This window comes from Crocodylus siamensis, chromosome 4, assembly GCF_052110815.1.
Source record: "Crocodylus siamensis isolate JL-2025a chromosome 4, ASM5211081v1, whole genome shotgun sequence".
Taxonomy (NCBI): Eukaryota; Metazoa; Chordata; order Crocodylia; family Crocodylidae; genus Crocodylus; species Crocodylus siamensis.
In genome coordinates this window covers 238,766,653-238,784,926 of record NC_143398.1, presented here as the reverse complement: position 1 = coordinate 238,784,926, position 18,274 = coordinate 238,766,653, and the positions used below count along the sequence as shown (strand labels likewise).

The window sequence follows — 18,274 nt, the reverse complement described above, 5'->3', positions numbered from 1 at the left end:
TCAACCTGCTGGTCAGATCCAGCCCATAGGAGCTATGTCATTCTGCACATGGGGTTCCCCATGGGTCTGGAAATTTGGCAGCAGGGAAGCAGTGGTTTCTTCCCTACCAAAAGCCCCACAGGGCTGGATCTGCTCCAGCCAGGTCAGCCTTGCATGGAGAACTCAGGTCCCAGGCAGGCTGTTTCTGGGATCAGACTCCTGCTGCACCTGCCCTGCATGCCGGATCAGGCCCAAAAACTAGATCCAGCCTGCAGACTGACCTGGAGCTGGTCATCCAGCCCACAGGGCAAAAGGGTTGGGCGCGTCAGTTCTTGACTTTTCCTACTAGCTGCCTTCAATTAAGAATTAAACCTGAGAAACAAACATTGAGACATATGAGGCTGTGTAACACTGAACAGCAGGGATTGTATTCCGTTGCGTATATCCCAAACAACGGAAAAAGAAAGCATGTCCACAAAGCAACACTGATTCACCGCTGGATCTGCTTCTCTCGTTTAAGAAAGACAAAGTTGCTGAGAGTGCAACAAAAATAGAAAGCATCTGAAAGCAGCACTGCTGGTGTGCTCCAGCTCATTTGGTCTTCCACACAGTCACAATGCTGATCGTGTCCAGATGTCTTCCAATTCATTTGCTTTGGCTTATTAGCAGGAATGAGACAACCCTACACTGCACTGACAGTGGCATCGCAGGCACTACCACAGATCCATTAAGGGAAAAGAGGCAGAACGAGGTTTACTATAGTGTGTATGAATGGAGAAAGAGAAGCAGAGTCTGACTTATTTTTTGGCCTGCTGCCTTTTTTAGGGGCAAGCAAGTACTTCTCATGGCATCTGTTTCCCAGACTTTCCTTGATTTGCTGCTATGCTAATCTCCAATAGCTAAAAATGTCTTCCTATTATATAACTTAAATTTCCCCTGTTGCATTCTGCCCCTACAGAAGGGGAACGATTTATTACCGGCCCCTTCTAACCTTTTCCTCACGTCAAGTTTGCTCGACCTCTATTCATTGTTGTGGCTCTTCACTGGGTTCTTTCAAATTTGTTCTTATCTATATTGAACCACAGTGGCCAAAACTGAATGCTGTGCTCTAGGGGAGGCCTTGCCAATGCCAGAGAGCATGGAAGAATCACTTCCTATGGGGCTTGCGTACAAAACTGCTGCTAATACATCCTGGTATGTATTACTGATTGATTTTTTTTGGTTTTACAACAGTATTACACTGTTTACTCATTCAGCTGGTGATCTGCTATATCCCCAGGTCTTCTTGTGCCATATTGCAGTCTCGTTATGTATCTTTTCTGAACCAGAGACCTTTGGATCTTCAGTTTAACATGTTCCCGGCTTAATTATTTTACCTCCTCCTTCATAGGCACCAAGAACATGGATGTAGAACATAAAATGGGATAGAGTGTGACATGCTTTTATCTGAGAAACATTGCATCAAATGAGTCTATGAGAGAATAATCAACTTCTCGGATATAAGCAATGCAACAGACCTAAGCTACCTAGAGTTAAGCAAAGTTTCTGATAATGTGCCACAAGGAAAATTGGTTAAGATGGAGAAAATGGGGATTAATACTGTAACTACAAGATGGCAAAGAAAGACCACAGTGGGTTATACTAAAAGGGAAATTAGATTCAAGAGAAATTACAGATGGAATTTCTCAGGTATCTGCAAACACATCCTGTTTAATCTGTGAATTTGGGGTAAGAATTACACGTGTACTTAGGACATTTGCAGATGACACAAAGTTGTCAATATGGAGGTGGATCAGATCAACATGTAGGAAGAATCATACAACTTTGGAGCACGGAGTAATACAAATGGTATGAATTTTAACAGCATGAAGTTCAGTCATGCACAAAGGGACTAGCAAAAAGAAACTGCTATAAACAGTAGGTTGGAGACAACAGAGAGACTTGGGTGCAACTGGTTAATTATAGGATGATCTTAAGCTATCAGTGGGCACATCTACACATTCATTAATGTCCAATAGTTACTGTGTGTTTAGTTTAGTACTTGCTTAATGGAGCACTAACTAAACGTGCACTAACTTGCACCACCGCACAGTACTGCCAGTGCATGGTTCTTTTGTGACTGTGCACTAGTCTAACACTGCACGGTGGTGTATTAGCACAGTTTTTGACCAGTATGCAGTGTTATTAGGTTACTGTGCATTAAGCGTCTTGTGCAGACATGCCCAGTGTGATGACAGTAAAAGCTAATGCAGCTCAAGGGTGGTATAAGCAAGGTAGTTTTAGATGATGCAGACCCATTAGTACCACTGCATAAAGCACAGGTGCCCCACTTAGAAAGGTCTGTTCAGTTTTGATCATCTGCTTTCAAAGAAACTGAATTCAAACTGGAACAGCTGCAGATAAGGGCCACTAGAATGAATAAGGAGTGGACATCAAGGAAAAAGAAGAGGTATTTAGGTTAAATGACAATATTGCTACAAAAATAAATAGGTAAAAACTGTTTACAAGTAAATTTAAACTGGAAATTAGAAGGGGTTTTTTACTATTAGAGGAATAAAGTTTGGGAACAATGTGGAAGAAAAGAATCTGAACTGCTTTCAAGATGGGGCATAAGTTTACAGAAGAGTTAGTACAACTGATGGGGGCACTCTTGGAGTAATTATCAGTGTGAGATATACTATAAAGAATACTGATCACCATATGGATTGCTTGCATTTCTGGGAGATGTTAGGTAATTGCATGCTTTAAGGTTTCTGCTAATAACCTCTAAGAGTGAGGAAGATTTCTTTTTGCCCCTCTCCTTTAAAACATAGTTTGGCTTCTGGGTGTTTTTTTTTTTCTTTTTTCTTCTTTTACTGCTCTTTTTTTAAGCACTGGACATTGACCCTGGCTAGAGATGAACCGTTAGGAGTACCAGCACACCATAGCATATGGTACCAAGAAACCCCTCAGGTGCCTGGCTACTGGGCCTTGCCTGGATACCTATGGTAAAAACCAGTAATCAGATTTGGGGTTGGGAAGGAATTGCCTCCGAGTCAGCTCAGCAGTAACTAGTGTCCACTTCTTAGGATCACCTCAGCATATTTTACCTAATAAACTGCCGGCTTTTGGACTGGAAAAGGTACTGATGGTGTCTTTGTCTTCTGCGTTCTTGCTGGGGCACAGTGTAAAGTTTAGTTTTTTTTTAAACCAGGTGCTTTGTGGATTGGTGTGCGATACAAGCCAGAGTGGATACTCTTATGGCTCCTTCTGAAGAAATACTTTATTACATGGTTGCTTGCGAGCACAGCAAACTGGACTCTGCGTATACATATATATAGCATACACATAATAAACATAAACATATATTTTGCAGCCATTATATTATAATGCACACATTACTGGACTGGCCACATTGCATGTACAAACCAAAAAAAAAAAAAAAAAAAGTAGTAACTGAAGAAGTTGCAGAAAAAAAACTGGCAATGGACAGGGAAAATTCTGCCTGTGATTGAAACAATAAAATACCTGCTTTGGAGACATTCAAATGCAATTCCCTATGGAGCAACTCAAGTTACAGTTTTGACTATAGCATCTGATAAAAAAATGTTACCAGGAAAATATTATGTAAAAGCAATAGTGAAGGAAACAAAAACATACAGAGAATAACACTGCACAAATAAATGAGTCAGATTCAAACCGGTGTTGAGGAGTGAGTCTGACATGCAGCTGCAGATGGTGGCAACCTCTGAAATTAACCTTTTCCATCAGTGTAACCAAGAAGTATTGTTACTATAGGCAACAAAAATGAGTACCCAGGGAAGCATTTCAGAGCTGCAGACTTTCTAGAAGGTATCTACTAATGCAAGGACAGGTAGGAAGCTGTGAAAAGGAATAAGAAATTCACACCATCTTCTCTCATTCCCAGAAATCTCCTCCACCCACAAGCAACAGGCAGTGAAGTTTTTCAATCCCAGCTTGATATTTCAATAAATAATTATGTTTTTCCATCTGAACACCGAGCTAGACATGGCAAACTGTAATTAACAACATGAAGCATAATAGCACTTGGCATGCTCACTCCTTGTTTCTGAACAGGCTGCAAGAACCCTTTAAAAGCCAATCCAGAAAAAATTGCATAATAATTACACACTAGCTTGATTAAGATCCTCTAATAATGTCATGCCTATTGTGTCCCCACTATTGAAAAGCCAACATAATAAGATGCTCAGTTCATATGCCTACTTTGTGGAATTGCATCTGAACAGTTTGCGAAAGGAGTATTCCCTGTACAAAACAATATTATGACGTCAATATGAACAAATTAAGCTTGCATACTCTGAAGTGAAATGTAAAGACAGGCTGAACAGCACTGTGATACATTTAAGATGCCTTTTCAGTATAAGACCCTGTTTTCAGTTGCTTAGTATCATGCCAAACACTCTTGGTTTCAAAACTTTTTTCACTTGCAACTAGAATATTTCAGGCAAAGGACTCAGCTATTTCTGGGAGCAAAAATAAGGAAGAACACAATACAACAGGCCTACAATGAGGAAATCTGGTGAGCCTCTCAACAGGTCTAGTGTCCTCTTGCTCTGGACCAGGGACTTGAAGTATGGTAAGAAATGGCCAGGTGCCACTTGCTCTCCTGGTGAAAACCTGCCTAACTCAAGTGGAGTTATAAAGCTCTGAAAAATTGCCGTCTGCACTTGGCTCAGTAGAAACTTAGACCCAAGCCACTAAAACCCTGCAGATCTGTTGGCCACCAAGCATGATCAAGCTGCTGCCAACTTCTCCATGTGACAAGGCTGGGCCCACTCAATTCCACAGAGCAACAGAGTAGGCTTCTCCTATCTAGAGCTCAAGCATGCTTTTCCTGTAAAGTCTAGGCCAGACACACTTACTTAGGGCATTTCTTTATTTTGGGGTGTTTGATGCATTGTCAGTGATGGTTTTTTAATATAGTTTTTTTACATGCAATTCCAGTACAGCATGATGAATCACTGTAGAAACAGAGGCCCTCAATCATACTCAGTCATGCTATGGAGGAAACATTAATTCTCCAATAATTCAGCATGCACCGCAGTTTCAAAAATGAGTTCTGAGTTGGCAATGCAGCCACATACTGCATATACAAAGTGGTTAACTGTATATAATTTGCAGTTCCCAAATGATTGGGGCATTACCCATAATCTGAGAGACGTACGCATGCTTAACTGAAGCACAATTTTAATTTTGCCCTAAATTAACAAGATAGGTAGAATACTTAAAAGAAATTCATTTCTTTTAAAAAGCTTCATTAAAGAGTAATTAACTAATGCTCACAAAGCAATTTGATGTTGTAAATTACTATGATAATGCTAAGTATTATTATTATGAATTGCCTATTAAAATAAAATATTCTCTTTCCCCCTCATCATCTTTCTTTCAGGAACCCAGGGAAATAAAGATCACATCTCTACCCTCGCCTGAAATAAGTCATAAGGACTGCTCTCAAACGACCTACAAGCAGCATTGTTCTGTTGAGAAGTTGAGTTAGCAACCAACTAGATACTGAGTTTCAATTAGAAGAAAGGAAGGGAAGAAAATAGAGGACAGCACGTTACCATAGGTCAAGTATTTTGTATGCTTTGGAGTGTATCCCTAAGAGGTAGGTAGACACATAGCAATCTTAATGATACCAGGGACATACCTCCCACATTTCCTTGGGAGAGTTAAAAGTCTTAAGGGCTCCATTTAGCAGGGACTCTGGAGACCAATGAGCTTGAAGGCATAACTTTCCTTCCTGGAGGTGTACAGAACTGACCCATAGCAACGAAACTGAGAAAAAAAATCGGCAGGTATTAAACCAGGGATCGGCAAACCCCCAGCACACGTGCCAGCGCATGGCATGGAAGGCCACTTTCCTCGGCACACCACAGCCGACCCAGACACTGGACTGCTTCTTCCAGCATATGCCCAGAATCTGGGTTGGCTGCAGCCGGGAGGCTACAAAGAGCTGCATGGGGCTCCGCAACCCTGGCACCAGTTTTGTGACTGCAGCAGCTATGCGTGCACCTCTGGGCACATGGCTGGGAAGGGGCCTGGGGCAGCACAACCCTGGCTCTTCCCCTACCATCTGCCCAGAAGCATGTGTGCAGCTGCCACCGCCATGGAGCCAGTGCTAGGGCTGCAGAGCTGGGCACAGCTGCTTGCAGCTGTCTGCTACAGCTGCCCAGAGCCTGGGACAGGCAGCCAGGAGGCCGCCAGGAGGTTGCAAATGGCTGCGCTGGCCTCCGGAGCCCCAGCACCAGCTCCAGGGTGGCGCAGGTGCACACATGGCTCACAGCACACAGCAGGGAAGAGGCTGGGGCAGCGCAACCCTGGCTCCTCCGCCGCCCACCCAGCAGCGCATGCACAGCTGCCACGGAGCCAGTGCTGGGGCTGCAGAACCTGCCACAGCTGTTTGCAGCCTTCCAGCCACCTGCCACAGCTGCCTAGAGCCTGGGCCAGCTATGCAAAGTAGCCAGGAGGCTACTTTCCGTGGCGGCGGGTACACATGTAGCTTGTAGCACATGGCATGGAAGGGGCTAGGGCAGCGCAACCTTGACCTGTCCCTTGCCATCCATCCAGAGGTATGCATGCAGCACCTGCAGCCCTGCACGTCCCCCATCTCTGGTATGCCAAGTCGAAGTGTGGGTGGAGGTTGGGGTGATTTTGGCACTGGCCAAAAATGTTGCCAACCCCTGTATTAAACTACGTAAGAGACTGGCGGGGGGGGGGGGGGGGTGGAAACTGCCCTTTTCTACATTTTCAGTACTTAATTTCTAGATGTAGTCAGTAGAACGCATACCCATCTTGCCCAACCTGTTGAAGTTTCACATGTGTTCCTGATACAGAGCTGGGCGCTTTTAATCAGCGATTTGCAATAATTAAAAGTGCCTGGTGCTGAATCGGGTGCAGGTGTATAAGCGGCCAGCATATTTCAGTGCTGAGAAAACAGTGGTGGTGCACTTTGAACTAAAGCACACTGAATGTGTTTTAGTTCCAAGCACAGTGCCCGCCATTTTCTCAGCTCTAACACATGCTGTGCCACTTGTACAACTGTACCCAATGCGGCGCCAGGCACATCAATTATGTCCTCCAGCAGACTCAGTTAATCATTTAATTGAGTCTGTTCCTACACGCTGGATTGCCGGCAAGTCAGGGCGGACTCGCTGCATGTGTGTAAGTGCCCTAGGGCCTGATCCCACACATTCTTGTGCCCACAGGTACCAATTACTACTGTGCAAGGTCCTTTTATTTTAGAAGTAAAATTCACCACGCCCAAAAGAAAGTGTGCATAGGACAGGCCCGTAGATCATAAACTCCCTGGGGCTGCACAGACCATTTACTACTATTCAGCAAGGCACCATACTTTCCCACGTTACTATACACATAACAGTAACATTACATATTCCATAAAGCAAAACATCTTTACCATTCTCTTCATCTCCTTGGAAACTTGATGAGTACCGAGATGGTTGTAAAACGGGCGATCTACTCCCCAGTGTGGTGGGTTGTGGCTGATGGAATTGGCGCGCTGTCGGTTCATCTTGGCAATCGTCGCTTTCTCATCTTTCTACAACAAAGACAAGAGAATTGCAGAATATATCTGAATCATTAACATGGCAGTCATTCTTCACACCCTTCCATTTCTGGTCATTTATGACTTGTGTTAGCTCATCCATTGTTCACTTTAATGGATGGTTACTATTAGCACCATGCATCTAATCGTTCATTTACTTAACTTTTTATTTCCTGCCCTTGCAAGTATACAGGGACAATTTTGCAAAGGTGGCTTATAAGTAGGGGTCACTTCAAGGAGATGGGTGGCCAATTTTGCAGGGAACAAGACTGGGGGTGGGCAGGGCAGTGCTGCTCTCAGCAGGAGGCACAGAGGCTGCAGGCAGGCTCCATGCCTCCTGCTGTGAGCAGCCCCACCCCATCGCACCCCCTCCTCCTCTCTGCCCCTTCCCTCCTGTGCTCCAAAACTCTCTGCTGGCCACTACGTTTTTAATTTTTTTCCCTTTTTGCTGTGAACCAGCCAAAATTGCAGAGCCTGCCATTTTTTACAGAGCCTGTACAAATTCACGGCTTCTGCAAAAATCGCACAATTGTGAATTCGGTAGGTCCCTACTAATAAATCTTTTCACCCCCTGATTTGATGGCAACAAAATACTGAGTCACCTTAAAGAGCATGCAGAACAGAAGTTCCCAAACTGTGGGTTGCGACCCCAGATGGGCTCACAACATTAGTGGATGGGGTTGCGATAAATGTGCCCCCTGAGATTTCTGCACACACAACAGGGTGCAGGGCCGCAGCCAGGCTGGACCACCTCTGGCCAGAAGCCATCTCTGTGGCCCAGCGGGTGGGACCCATTGTAGGAGGGAGTGCTGCACCACCATGGCCACCAAAGTGAGGCATGGCAGCTGTGGCGGTGCTGAGTTGTACCCAGAGTTGTACCCAACTGCTGCCAGATAAGCAGGGGGCATCTCAGCTTGGCAGCCACGGTGGTACAGTGCTCCCTTCCTCCCACACCGGGGCCTGCCCACTGGGTCAAGGAGCTCCCCAGGAAGAGGGCAGCAGGATGGGAAGCCCCAGGCCTGCAGCAGGCAGCCCGCATCCTCTCCCGCCCATGGGCTCTGCTTTGGAAGCGCTGCCCGTGGGCGAGGGAGGAAGCCAGGCTCTGGGTGCAGCAGCCTCAGCCTTCTGTGGGTGGCAACTGGGGCTTGGGCGCTGCTGGGATGGGCAGGGGGCTGCGGGTTGGGAGTGAGGGGCCATGCTGAGGAAGGGTCATGCTGAGGAAGTCTGGGAAGCACTGACATAGAAACTGGGTAGGTATCTCAGGGGGGCATTTTGTCTAAAACATGTTCCAACTATATAGTTGGCCCAATGAAGAAGTTATTACCAAACAAGCTTGAAGTTAGACGCCGAGCTGTAGTTTTAGGTTGAGAGGCTCTGCTGGGAATGTCTTGCAACATGAAGCAGTGCATTTACTCTTGAAAGGACAAACAGAGGAGTAGTAGAACAGAAACCAGGTTTTAATTCTGGTTGTGACACTGCTTTCCTCTGAAGTTTTGAGCAGATCACTTCCTCCATTTCAGTTTCCCAAGGGTTGTTTCCCACAGGAGACATAAGGAATACTTAAAGCTTGCCAAGTACTTCACTGTACATGGGTGGATTTAGTGTTTTGAAAGGAGGGGGTGCAGATGGTGAGGTGTACACCATTACATACAAAACCCCCCACACATTTAAACTATAAAAATAATTTAAAATAAACCGGAAGCTTTACCGATGTGCTAGGGCCTAGGGCTATATTCTTCAGTTTAAGGAGTAAAAATAAATACAACATCAATGGAATGAGTTAAAAAACAAATCTGGAAGACTGTGGAACAGGTGCTTCTTTGCCAGGAGCAGCTAACAAACAGCAGAACAGTATTAGTATAGCATCAAGACCATTAAAAGGGGGGGGGGTTCATTAACACCATGGAATGAGGAGTTTAGAAGGGATTAGGTAGATTATACTGAGCAATGAAGTCAGATGACTCCCTGAGCCCTGCCTGAGTAGAAATGCTGCTGCCACTGCGAGGCAGGTGGCTTTTAATTTTCAGTGGCGTAGGAATCAAAGGCACCCATGCACCCCACTCCCTTGGATTTGCCCCTGTCACTGTATAAGTGATAGGAATAACAATACTGCACAGTGTGATGAAAGGCATTTTCTCCTTTTCAACATCAGCCGTAAGTTAGGTCTCTGACCAAACCTTCTCTGATATCTCAGGGACACTTGCTTTGGCAGTAGGAGATAACTTTGAAATCTGATTCTGGTCTACGCTTCAGGTGTGCCCGATTAAAGACCTCACTCATCTCATCAACACTAAATAAAGAAGCACCTAGTGTAGCAAAGCAAGAGAATAGTATTCTGAGTTGTTTCCTTTGAATGTGTTTTCTAACTAATGCACAGAATTGCTTTTTTTCCCCCCATACAGGATTTTCTCTGACCTTTCCTGAGCACCTGTTCTAACAGATCTGCAAGTGACTTGTGCAAGGTCAAATCCAGAAGCCTTCATTCAGGCATGGACTGCAAAAGAAGGTATGTTCAGCAGAGCCTGTATGTAGGCTTAAAAAAAAGCCAAAAGGGTAGCAGTTCCCATAAACTTCTGTGGAGACAGGCAAACCCTGAAAAGCTTGGGAGTTCAGCTGGAACACTTACCCAAAAATGCGGCTGCTTATTAGCTTGTACAATTGACTTCTTTCTCAGTAGATTTCCTAGCCAAGTAGAACCAGCAGAACAGGCTAAAGTAGTTGGTTGATTATCTTGGATCTCGCAGCTGGTTAAAACCACAAAAGTGCTCAAATATCAGAACAACTTAAAGAGCAAACCGCATTTTTTCCCTCAATCTCACTGAGTCTGGTTCAACTTAAGTTTTGAATAATAATGTAGGTTGGTCCCTATTTCTCGCCATAAATTCCCCTGTCCTTAGTAGTTTGTGGTTGCCTATGCATTCACTACAGTAGCTGCCGACCTCACAAAACTTGTACTGTAGCCATAGTAACCAGGGAGTTAAACTGCTGTGCTTCACTGAAAAAAAATGAAGAAATAAAAGCATTATGTAATAAACAGGGGAAAGCTGCCACATTGGCATTCATGGGAAATGAAGATATCTACCTAGGGGGGAGAGAGTCACAGAGGAAATGCTCTCCAACACAACACTGGAGAGCGCTGACTGGGGAGGGGTTATGCCCAACGTGCGAGCGGACAGTTCTTGTCCTCGTGTCTGTTGGACTGCTGGGAATCCCGACATCGGTGCTGACTGGCAGGTGGTTGCAGCGGACATCTTTAATAGCTGTTGGAAAGGAACTACTCGTGGTCATTAAAGCCTGAGGCCGCATTTGAGGGCTCCAATGCGCTAGGGTAATACCGAGGAACTGCTTTAGACCCTATACCCTTGGCCACAAAAGCGCTACTCTCAGCTCTGTTGCAAAATGTGAAGGAAATTGTATGCCATCGCCAAATAGAGAGCGAGGGGTGGCAGGTTTTGACTGCTAAAGCCACAAAAGTCAAGTGGGGAGAAAACAAACCTTATGACTAATCACTCTTGCTCCTTACCTCCATTAAACTAGCAGCTTTCAATTTATGAGAGCTGGAAAAGTGAACACTTTGTGCCCCATGAACTCCACATTAGCAATCATTAGAGGAACACTGGATAACCTCCAAGAGAGCTGGATTTTCTAAAAATACACAAGTATGCTGTGACACTTATTGTTTCAAGAAAGAAAAGTCACGGCACTTCTTGGTTTTTCTATCTGCATAATCATTTGTGGGGCTCTGGATGCATTCATTCCCTTTTGTTATGGAACTGATATATCATCTGATGCCAGAACCACAGACTAGCAATTTACAGCCAAATATATATATTGCTCCAGATAATAAGAGTGACATTGCCTGTACATTTTATTACAGCTTAGACAGAGGTTTTTCAGCAATAGCAATCAAAGCGGCCAGCTACTAAAATTAATCGGGGACCTATAAACAGAGAGCTATGTGGTTACGTTATGAATGCCTTTATATCAATAGATGATTTAGATTTAAAAAAAAAAAAAAAAAAAAAAAGATATATGCAACAAGTTTTCCCGAACGGTTAAAAATATTTCAGTAGGAAGTGAGCCTTAGTAAGCTCAGTTATAAGCAAGGGTTTCTCTCATTTAAAAAAATCCCTACTTTTCGGTTAAGAAAAAGTAACCCCAATTCCACATTTTTCTGTTAGTTAAATGAAACACCAGTAATATATGCATATATATAGTGTCATTTCATTTTAATCATGGAAAAATGTGGATTTGGTGTTCCTGTTTTTAACCAAAAATTGGGGATTTTTTAAAATCAGAGAAAACCAGGATCCCTGGTTATAAGCAAAGTTTTAGAACCAAAACTCAAGCAGATAAAATAAGTCATCTCAGCTAATCAGTAAACTGTCCACTTGCCTCTGGTTTCAATTAAGGCCAGGTAGCCATCAACTACATTTATTTTATGTCAACTGCTTGAAGAGAATAAAAGACCTTGTAGGGTAGATGCATGCTTATTGATGGATATGGGTTGAAGCAAAGCCAGGAGAAACTGGTTAACACATACCTCTGAAGTTAATTTATAACCATGACCTCACTGTTATTAACATAATAAAAAATGGAGAGAACCCTGGTAGTGTTTTCCCCCTTACAATGGCTTATTCTGGATTTTAAGCCATGTCTTTAGTGGCATTTGCACTCAGATACAAAATAGTGTGGGGCAAAGTTTTTCAGTCAAACCCTCTGGCGGCAAATTTTGCTTTCGCTAAGATTGTACTTTTACAGAACCTTATACTAGACTAGCGGACGTAGCTGCTAATTGTAACACTGATTGAAAAAGAACTTGTCCACCTTGATTTTTTTTTCAAATTGATTAATTTCTGAAATCTGGGTTTTTGACAGAACACTCTGAATGGTATGTTCTCATTTGAGAAGCTGCTTTAAAAATTAAGTGCTTTTCTATTTCTCAGTAAATGTTTATGGATCAATTCAGTGAGTTTTTTTCATCCTCATGAATTGACTGTACAGGGAGAGCGACTATGCACAACCTGCTCTTCAATGCATAAGCAATCTGGGAAAATTCTGAAGATTTTTTTTGATTTCTACTAATCTGGGATCTTAATTATAATAACAGGAGGTGAAAAAGTTTCAGATAGAAATGAGATTTTTCAAATTTAATTCAGATCAACTCCAAAAGATGGTGTGGGAATTTTTCAAAAACTGGGCTGGTGGTGAATCTTAGGTCTGGATATCTAGCCTAAACCTGCTCTTTGCCAGCTTGTGACATTACTCCTGGTCACTCCTGGCGGTGCTCGGGAGAACAGGGACTCCCCAATGCCTGCTGATCCCCCCTGACTAGTTTGTAACAGGCCACAAGATCCCCCCTCAGCCTTCTCTTGCGGAGGCTGAACAGATTCAGGTCCCAGGCTTCTCCTCATAGGGGATTTTATGGCATTTTCATTTTTATCACCATTTCCCACTCACGGGACTATAATAATTCATAGTTTCATAGTTTCTAGGGCCGGAAGGGACCCGAGTAGATCATCTAGTCTGACCCCCTGCCATGGCAGGAAATAATACTGGGGTCAAATGACCCCAGCAAGATATTCATCCAACCTCCTCTTAAACACCCCCAGGGTAGGGGCCAGCACCACTTCTCTTGGAAGTTGGTTCCGGACCCTAGCGTCCCTGACAGTGAAGTAGCGCCTCCTGATATCTAACCTAAACCTACCCTCTGCCAGCTTGTGCCCGTTATTCCTGGTCACTCCTGGCGGTGCTTGGGGGAACAGGGACTACCCCAGTGCCTGCTGGTCCCCCCTGACTGGTTTATAACAGGCCACTAGATCCCCCCTCAGCCTTCTCTTGTGGAGGCTGAACAGGTTCAGGTCCCGTACCCTGTCCTCGTAGGGCCTGCCCTGCTGCCCCCTGATCATGTGAGTGGTCCTCTTCTGGACCCTCTCGATGCAAAATGACAGAAACAGCAAAGACCATCCTAGGGTGAACAATTATAATTCCCCAGCCCAGAGTCTCTTACTCTACAGGATTAAGGATCCTTTAGAAAAGGATTTTTAAGGACTGAGTGATGCGTTTTCAGCACTGAAACATACGGCCCGGGCTATGCATTCCTAACTTAGCTGTACCCTGCTCCTTAAATGTCCTCATGTCCTGTTAGCATAGGAACTGCATTTCTGACAGCAATATATGATCAGTGCCATCACACAGCTAAACCTAGGGGAACAAAACCCAGACGAGTTGTGATGAAGCTCATTAAATCGAAGAATCGTGGCACTAGACTGATGGTGGTTTTAGAAGAGTCGCATGCACAACATTGCAACGACTGTTCTGTTTGTTCAGCTGCACAGCGTTCTTGAACACTATTTAGAAAAGAATGAAAGTTGTTTTCCTCTCTCATAACCAGAATGTGCTTGGCTTATTACAGACTTAAAAGGCCAGCATCAGCTTTTCCTTCCGAATACAATGTTTCATAGTTTCTAGGGTCGGAAGGGACCTGAACAGATCATCAAGTCCGACCCCCTGCCCTGGGCAGGAACGAGTGCTGGTATCATGATATCCCAGCCAGATATCTATCCAACCTCCTCTTGAAGTCCCCCAAGGTAGGGAAGAGCACCACCTCCCTTAGGAGCCCATTCCAGACCCTGGCAGCCCTAACCATAAAGTAATGCCTCCTGATTTTCTCCCCACCCTTTTTTAAATCCAGTTTTAAATGTGTTGAGGAATCATACCTGCTCTTATTACAAGAAACATCTACTTTTACAGTTTTCGACAGAGATTAAAGGAAAAACAAACATTTTTGCTGGCTTTGTATACCTGGGCTAGGGCCAAACATTACATATAAATTGGTGCAAGTGATCAGAAACTGGTTTAAACCTGTAACAGAACAGATGTTCAGTGCTCGTAACCCAGTTGGAAAATGGCTGAAATCTGTTTGAGATAAACCTGGTTGAATATAGTATCAGACTTAAGTGATTTGGCCCAGACCAGTTTATGTAATGCCTGTCCCAGACTCCTGGCTGGTTTAAAATAAACCAGACTCATGCAGCATCCCAGCATGCTCTCTGGGCTGGGTGGGCCTCTCTACTCCACAGCAGGGCTGGCTCCTCCCCTCTGCTCCCTGCCCAGGGCTCCCGCAGAGACAGCAGGCAGAGCTGGCTTCCTCTTGTCCTACCCACCCCCCCTCACTGCTCAAGCAAGGATCCCTCCCTCCCATAGCACAGCCCCCAGCCCCACGGACCCTAGGTTATGTGGTATTCTAGCTAATGCCGAGAGGCATCTGTGCGCGTGTCTCCAATTTCACAGGGACCGGCAGACAGAACAGTGACTGCTTAGGGCTTTTGGGAGCTAATCAACAGGTCAGCTGGTAAGCTGTTTAAGAAGAGTTTGAACTAATGGAGGGAGGCTACTGTTTTGCTAATGGGGAGATAAACACTGTTATCAGCTCCCTGCTGGCTTGCTTGCCTGTCAGTTTACTGCAGACACTATAAAGAAGCAGGGAGAGGGAGGTTGAAAAGCTCCGTATCATCAACAGATGCATGCACTGCACACCCCCTCTTGCCTCAGAGTGCTAGCCAGGGAACGGGGCCTGGCAACACTCCCACCCTTTGCATAGCCAGCAGGGAAAAGCCTGGGATGGTGCAGGCAGACACCCCTAATCAGAGGTCCTGCCAGGGCCTGGCCACGCCCCTGCCCCTCAGCTCAGCACCGTAGAAGGGAAAGCAAGGCTGCTCTAGTGCCCCCTGGCTTCTTGCCTGAGCCACTGCAGGCATGTGCCTGAACTTCCTCAGTCCAGAGATTGTCTGTGGGGTTACTAACCGGTTCAGCCTAGCCAAGTTAGACTAACCTGCGAAGGTTGAATCAATTCAGGCTCAGGCTTTTGAATGTCAGTCCCTAGCCACAACATGCTGAATGCACAGTCAGCACACAAACTTGTCACCATAATCAGTGCTTGTCTCGTGTTCATATGATGGTGTTCCCAAAAGTTGAGGTGTGAGCCCCACGTCAGGGCAATGAATACTCCAATTTGCCCCTAAATTCTCTATATTTATGCATCTTCCAAGCTGCTCCACCTTTGTGCCTCCTAATCCTCCTAGGGGAAAAGCTCGTGTCTGCTGTCACCATCACAGCCATTAACACAAATATGACTTTCTTACAAGCAGATTGTTAGCAACACCAACATACACATTATCTGACATATCACCCTCCACCCAGGTATGAACTGTCCCATTTGCTTAAGAGCTATTGTTTGGGGCTCCCTGAAAGCTCACGCTGACTCTGCATCACTTTCACTTGCTTCATGTTCTGAATGTCTTCTTCAAAATCCTAATATCTAAAGGTTGTAGCTTTCATCTCCCTTTGCTTGGGGCATGCTGCACTGGTATAATAGAGATTCAGGCACAAGCTTTTGCAAAACCTCAGCAAGGAAGTGTTTAAAACAGCAGCAATTGAAAGGGAAGCAAAAAGTCTCTCTCTCTGTAATTTTTCAATCCTGTGGGTGCTTTTCCTTCCCTCTTTTTTTAAAAAAAAAGTTGCTCTGTCAAAAACTTACTTTTTCAGAAAATCAATTTAAAATAAATTCAAGTTGATGGCATACTTTTAATACAACTATTTTCAAAGAAAGAGCTGGTCTCTGACATACAAATAGATACGTTTCCCCTATTTATTCAGTACCAGAGAAAGCTACATTAATGCAAAGAATTCATTTAATGGCTGCAAAGTCAAACAAACAAAAAGGCAGGGAATTCAAAGTTATGATTCCCCATGGCAACAAGCAAGTAGAATTGCTATCACAGTGAAGGCTGTTAAATTTTGTGCGTTAATCTGTACTCCTGACACTGCTGAGTTGCCGTGGCTGTGGGAGTTATGAGCTGGATAAGCAGGCAGTGTAAAGTGCACCCAAGTGAACTGGAAAATTACTCATGTAAATAGATAATTGGTCCATTTCCATATGCACGTTGGGTGGGTTTGCACTTCCCATAACAGCAACTCCATGTAAATTAGGTCCTCACTTGTGCACCTCAATTAGCTGAAATTCTGGCTTATTATTTTCCCTGGCTTTTTTGCATCTACATTCTCGACAATAAGGGTGCATTCACCCAAGGCTTTCTATATTGAATATCTTTTTTGTAAAAGAGGAAGAAATGCACGAGAAAGAACTCTCACTTACCACACTTACAAGCAAACACTGCAGGTCAAAGTAACTGCTGGGTTCAGGAGTGCACCTCTACGAAAGCCAGGTATATATGTTTATGCACTGATTGGTTTAATCCAAATACACAGCTGTGAAGCCTGTTTGAAATTCAGGCTTTCCAAAAAGCTGATACCAGGCAGCAGAAATATCAGCTCCAAAATGCAATTTTTCAGAAAGTCATAAACCATTGAAAAGGAAAGCACTACCTACACTATAAATACAACAAATCAACAAATACGTGCCTTCTAGCAAAATAATAATTGTGAAGCCTCACATGGACGTAACTGATCTCCCTTTGGCTAGCAGCAGGCTCGGGGCATGGAGCCTTCAATGCTAAAAGGATGAACTTCTGCCATCAGTTGGAAGCAGTTGGCTGCTACTAGCTACTGAAGTTGGACAAGGACTCTAGCTCAGGCTCGCTTGTGGTGGCTTACAGACAGTGGAGTTAAAAAGACAGACCACCATACATCACATCAAACCAGGTGCCACAGGAGCTTCACAATCTTGCAAAGAATAAGAGCCGAAGTAACAAACGGTGCAGACAGAAGTTACATTTGTCATGCGATCACCATTTAAAAGCACTCCACAGCTGTGCTGTGGGCTGCAGAGTGCTTTTAAACTGCCTGATTGTGCTGCAAATTAATCCTAGGGAACACAAGTTTCCTAAAGTGCTTTTAAGTGGAGAGCCATCATCTGATCCCTCATTTATCCAGGGTTAATTTGTTGCACAATCTGGGGTTTGGGGTGGGTGCACTGGTGGCCCCTCCCTTGCCCCTCACCCTTCCAGCTCACACTGGGCAAATACCAGCCAGCAGCTCGCTCCCCCTCTCTGCTCCCTTCCTGAAGACAGTTCCAGAGCTGGGAGATCAGAGGCAGCTCCTTGGCTGAAAGCAGGCTCCCGAAGGTGGCTTCTACTAAAAATCCTTTCTTTTTATGAGTCCATTCATAACATCTAAGGAAGTAGGCTGTTGCCTAAGAAAGCTCGTCTCTCCCCGAATCAGTTAGTTTTTAAGGTGTCACTCTGCCCTACCTTCTGCCTGACTTCAAAGTAGCACAGCTAAGTCTGGCCCTTACTGTGGGCAGCCTCAGCTGTAAGGCCAAGGAAACAAGCAGATCTATTCTCTTACAGTCCTCAAGGGTAACCTGGAGATCCAGATAGAAGTACGCTAGTTGAGCACTGAAGGGTGGGGGGAGTTTGCATTGAACTCTGCCATGGAGGACTCGTATCTTCAGCTCAAATGAAAGGCAGCAGTAACTAGGGCCACACGTCTCTTTTGTTAATACAGATTGTGCTTTGCGAATAGAACGCCACGCACCGTGTGAACAACAGGAACCCAGACACGATTCACAGGAACCCATTACTAAATTCAGTGTTCATTTTATAGAGGTTCCTGGAACAGACTCAAATAAAAACCTCACCAAATAAATCACACTCAAGTAAGCAGTTAAACACAGCAGGAATGGAAGCACAGCTCAAACACTAGATCTTTTTCCATCTTCTAACCAAAAGTTATGTGGGATGAGGGCGA

At 44.6% G+C, this 18,274-nt stretch overlaps 1 protein-coding gene across 4 annotated transcripts in view; it reads right to left on the bottom strand.

Annotated features, from left to right (window-relative positions):
• ADCY5 (adenylate cyclase 5) overlaps nt 1-18,274 on the bottom strand; it is a 317,188-nt gene that overhangs the window by 52,837 nt on the left and 246,077 nt on the right. For all 4 annotated transcript variants that reach the window (XM_090045991.1, XM_090045993.1, XM_090045992.1 and 1 more), the window contains exon 8: nt 7,418-7,558. In XM_090045991.1, coding sequence (XP_089902117.1) covers nt 7,418-7,558 — 141 coding nt within the window. The remainder of the gene's footprint in view (nt 1-7,417; nt 7,559-18,274) is intronic.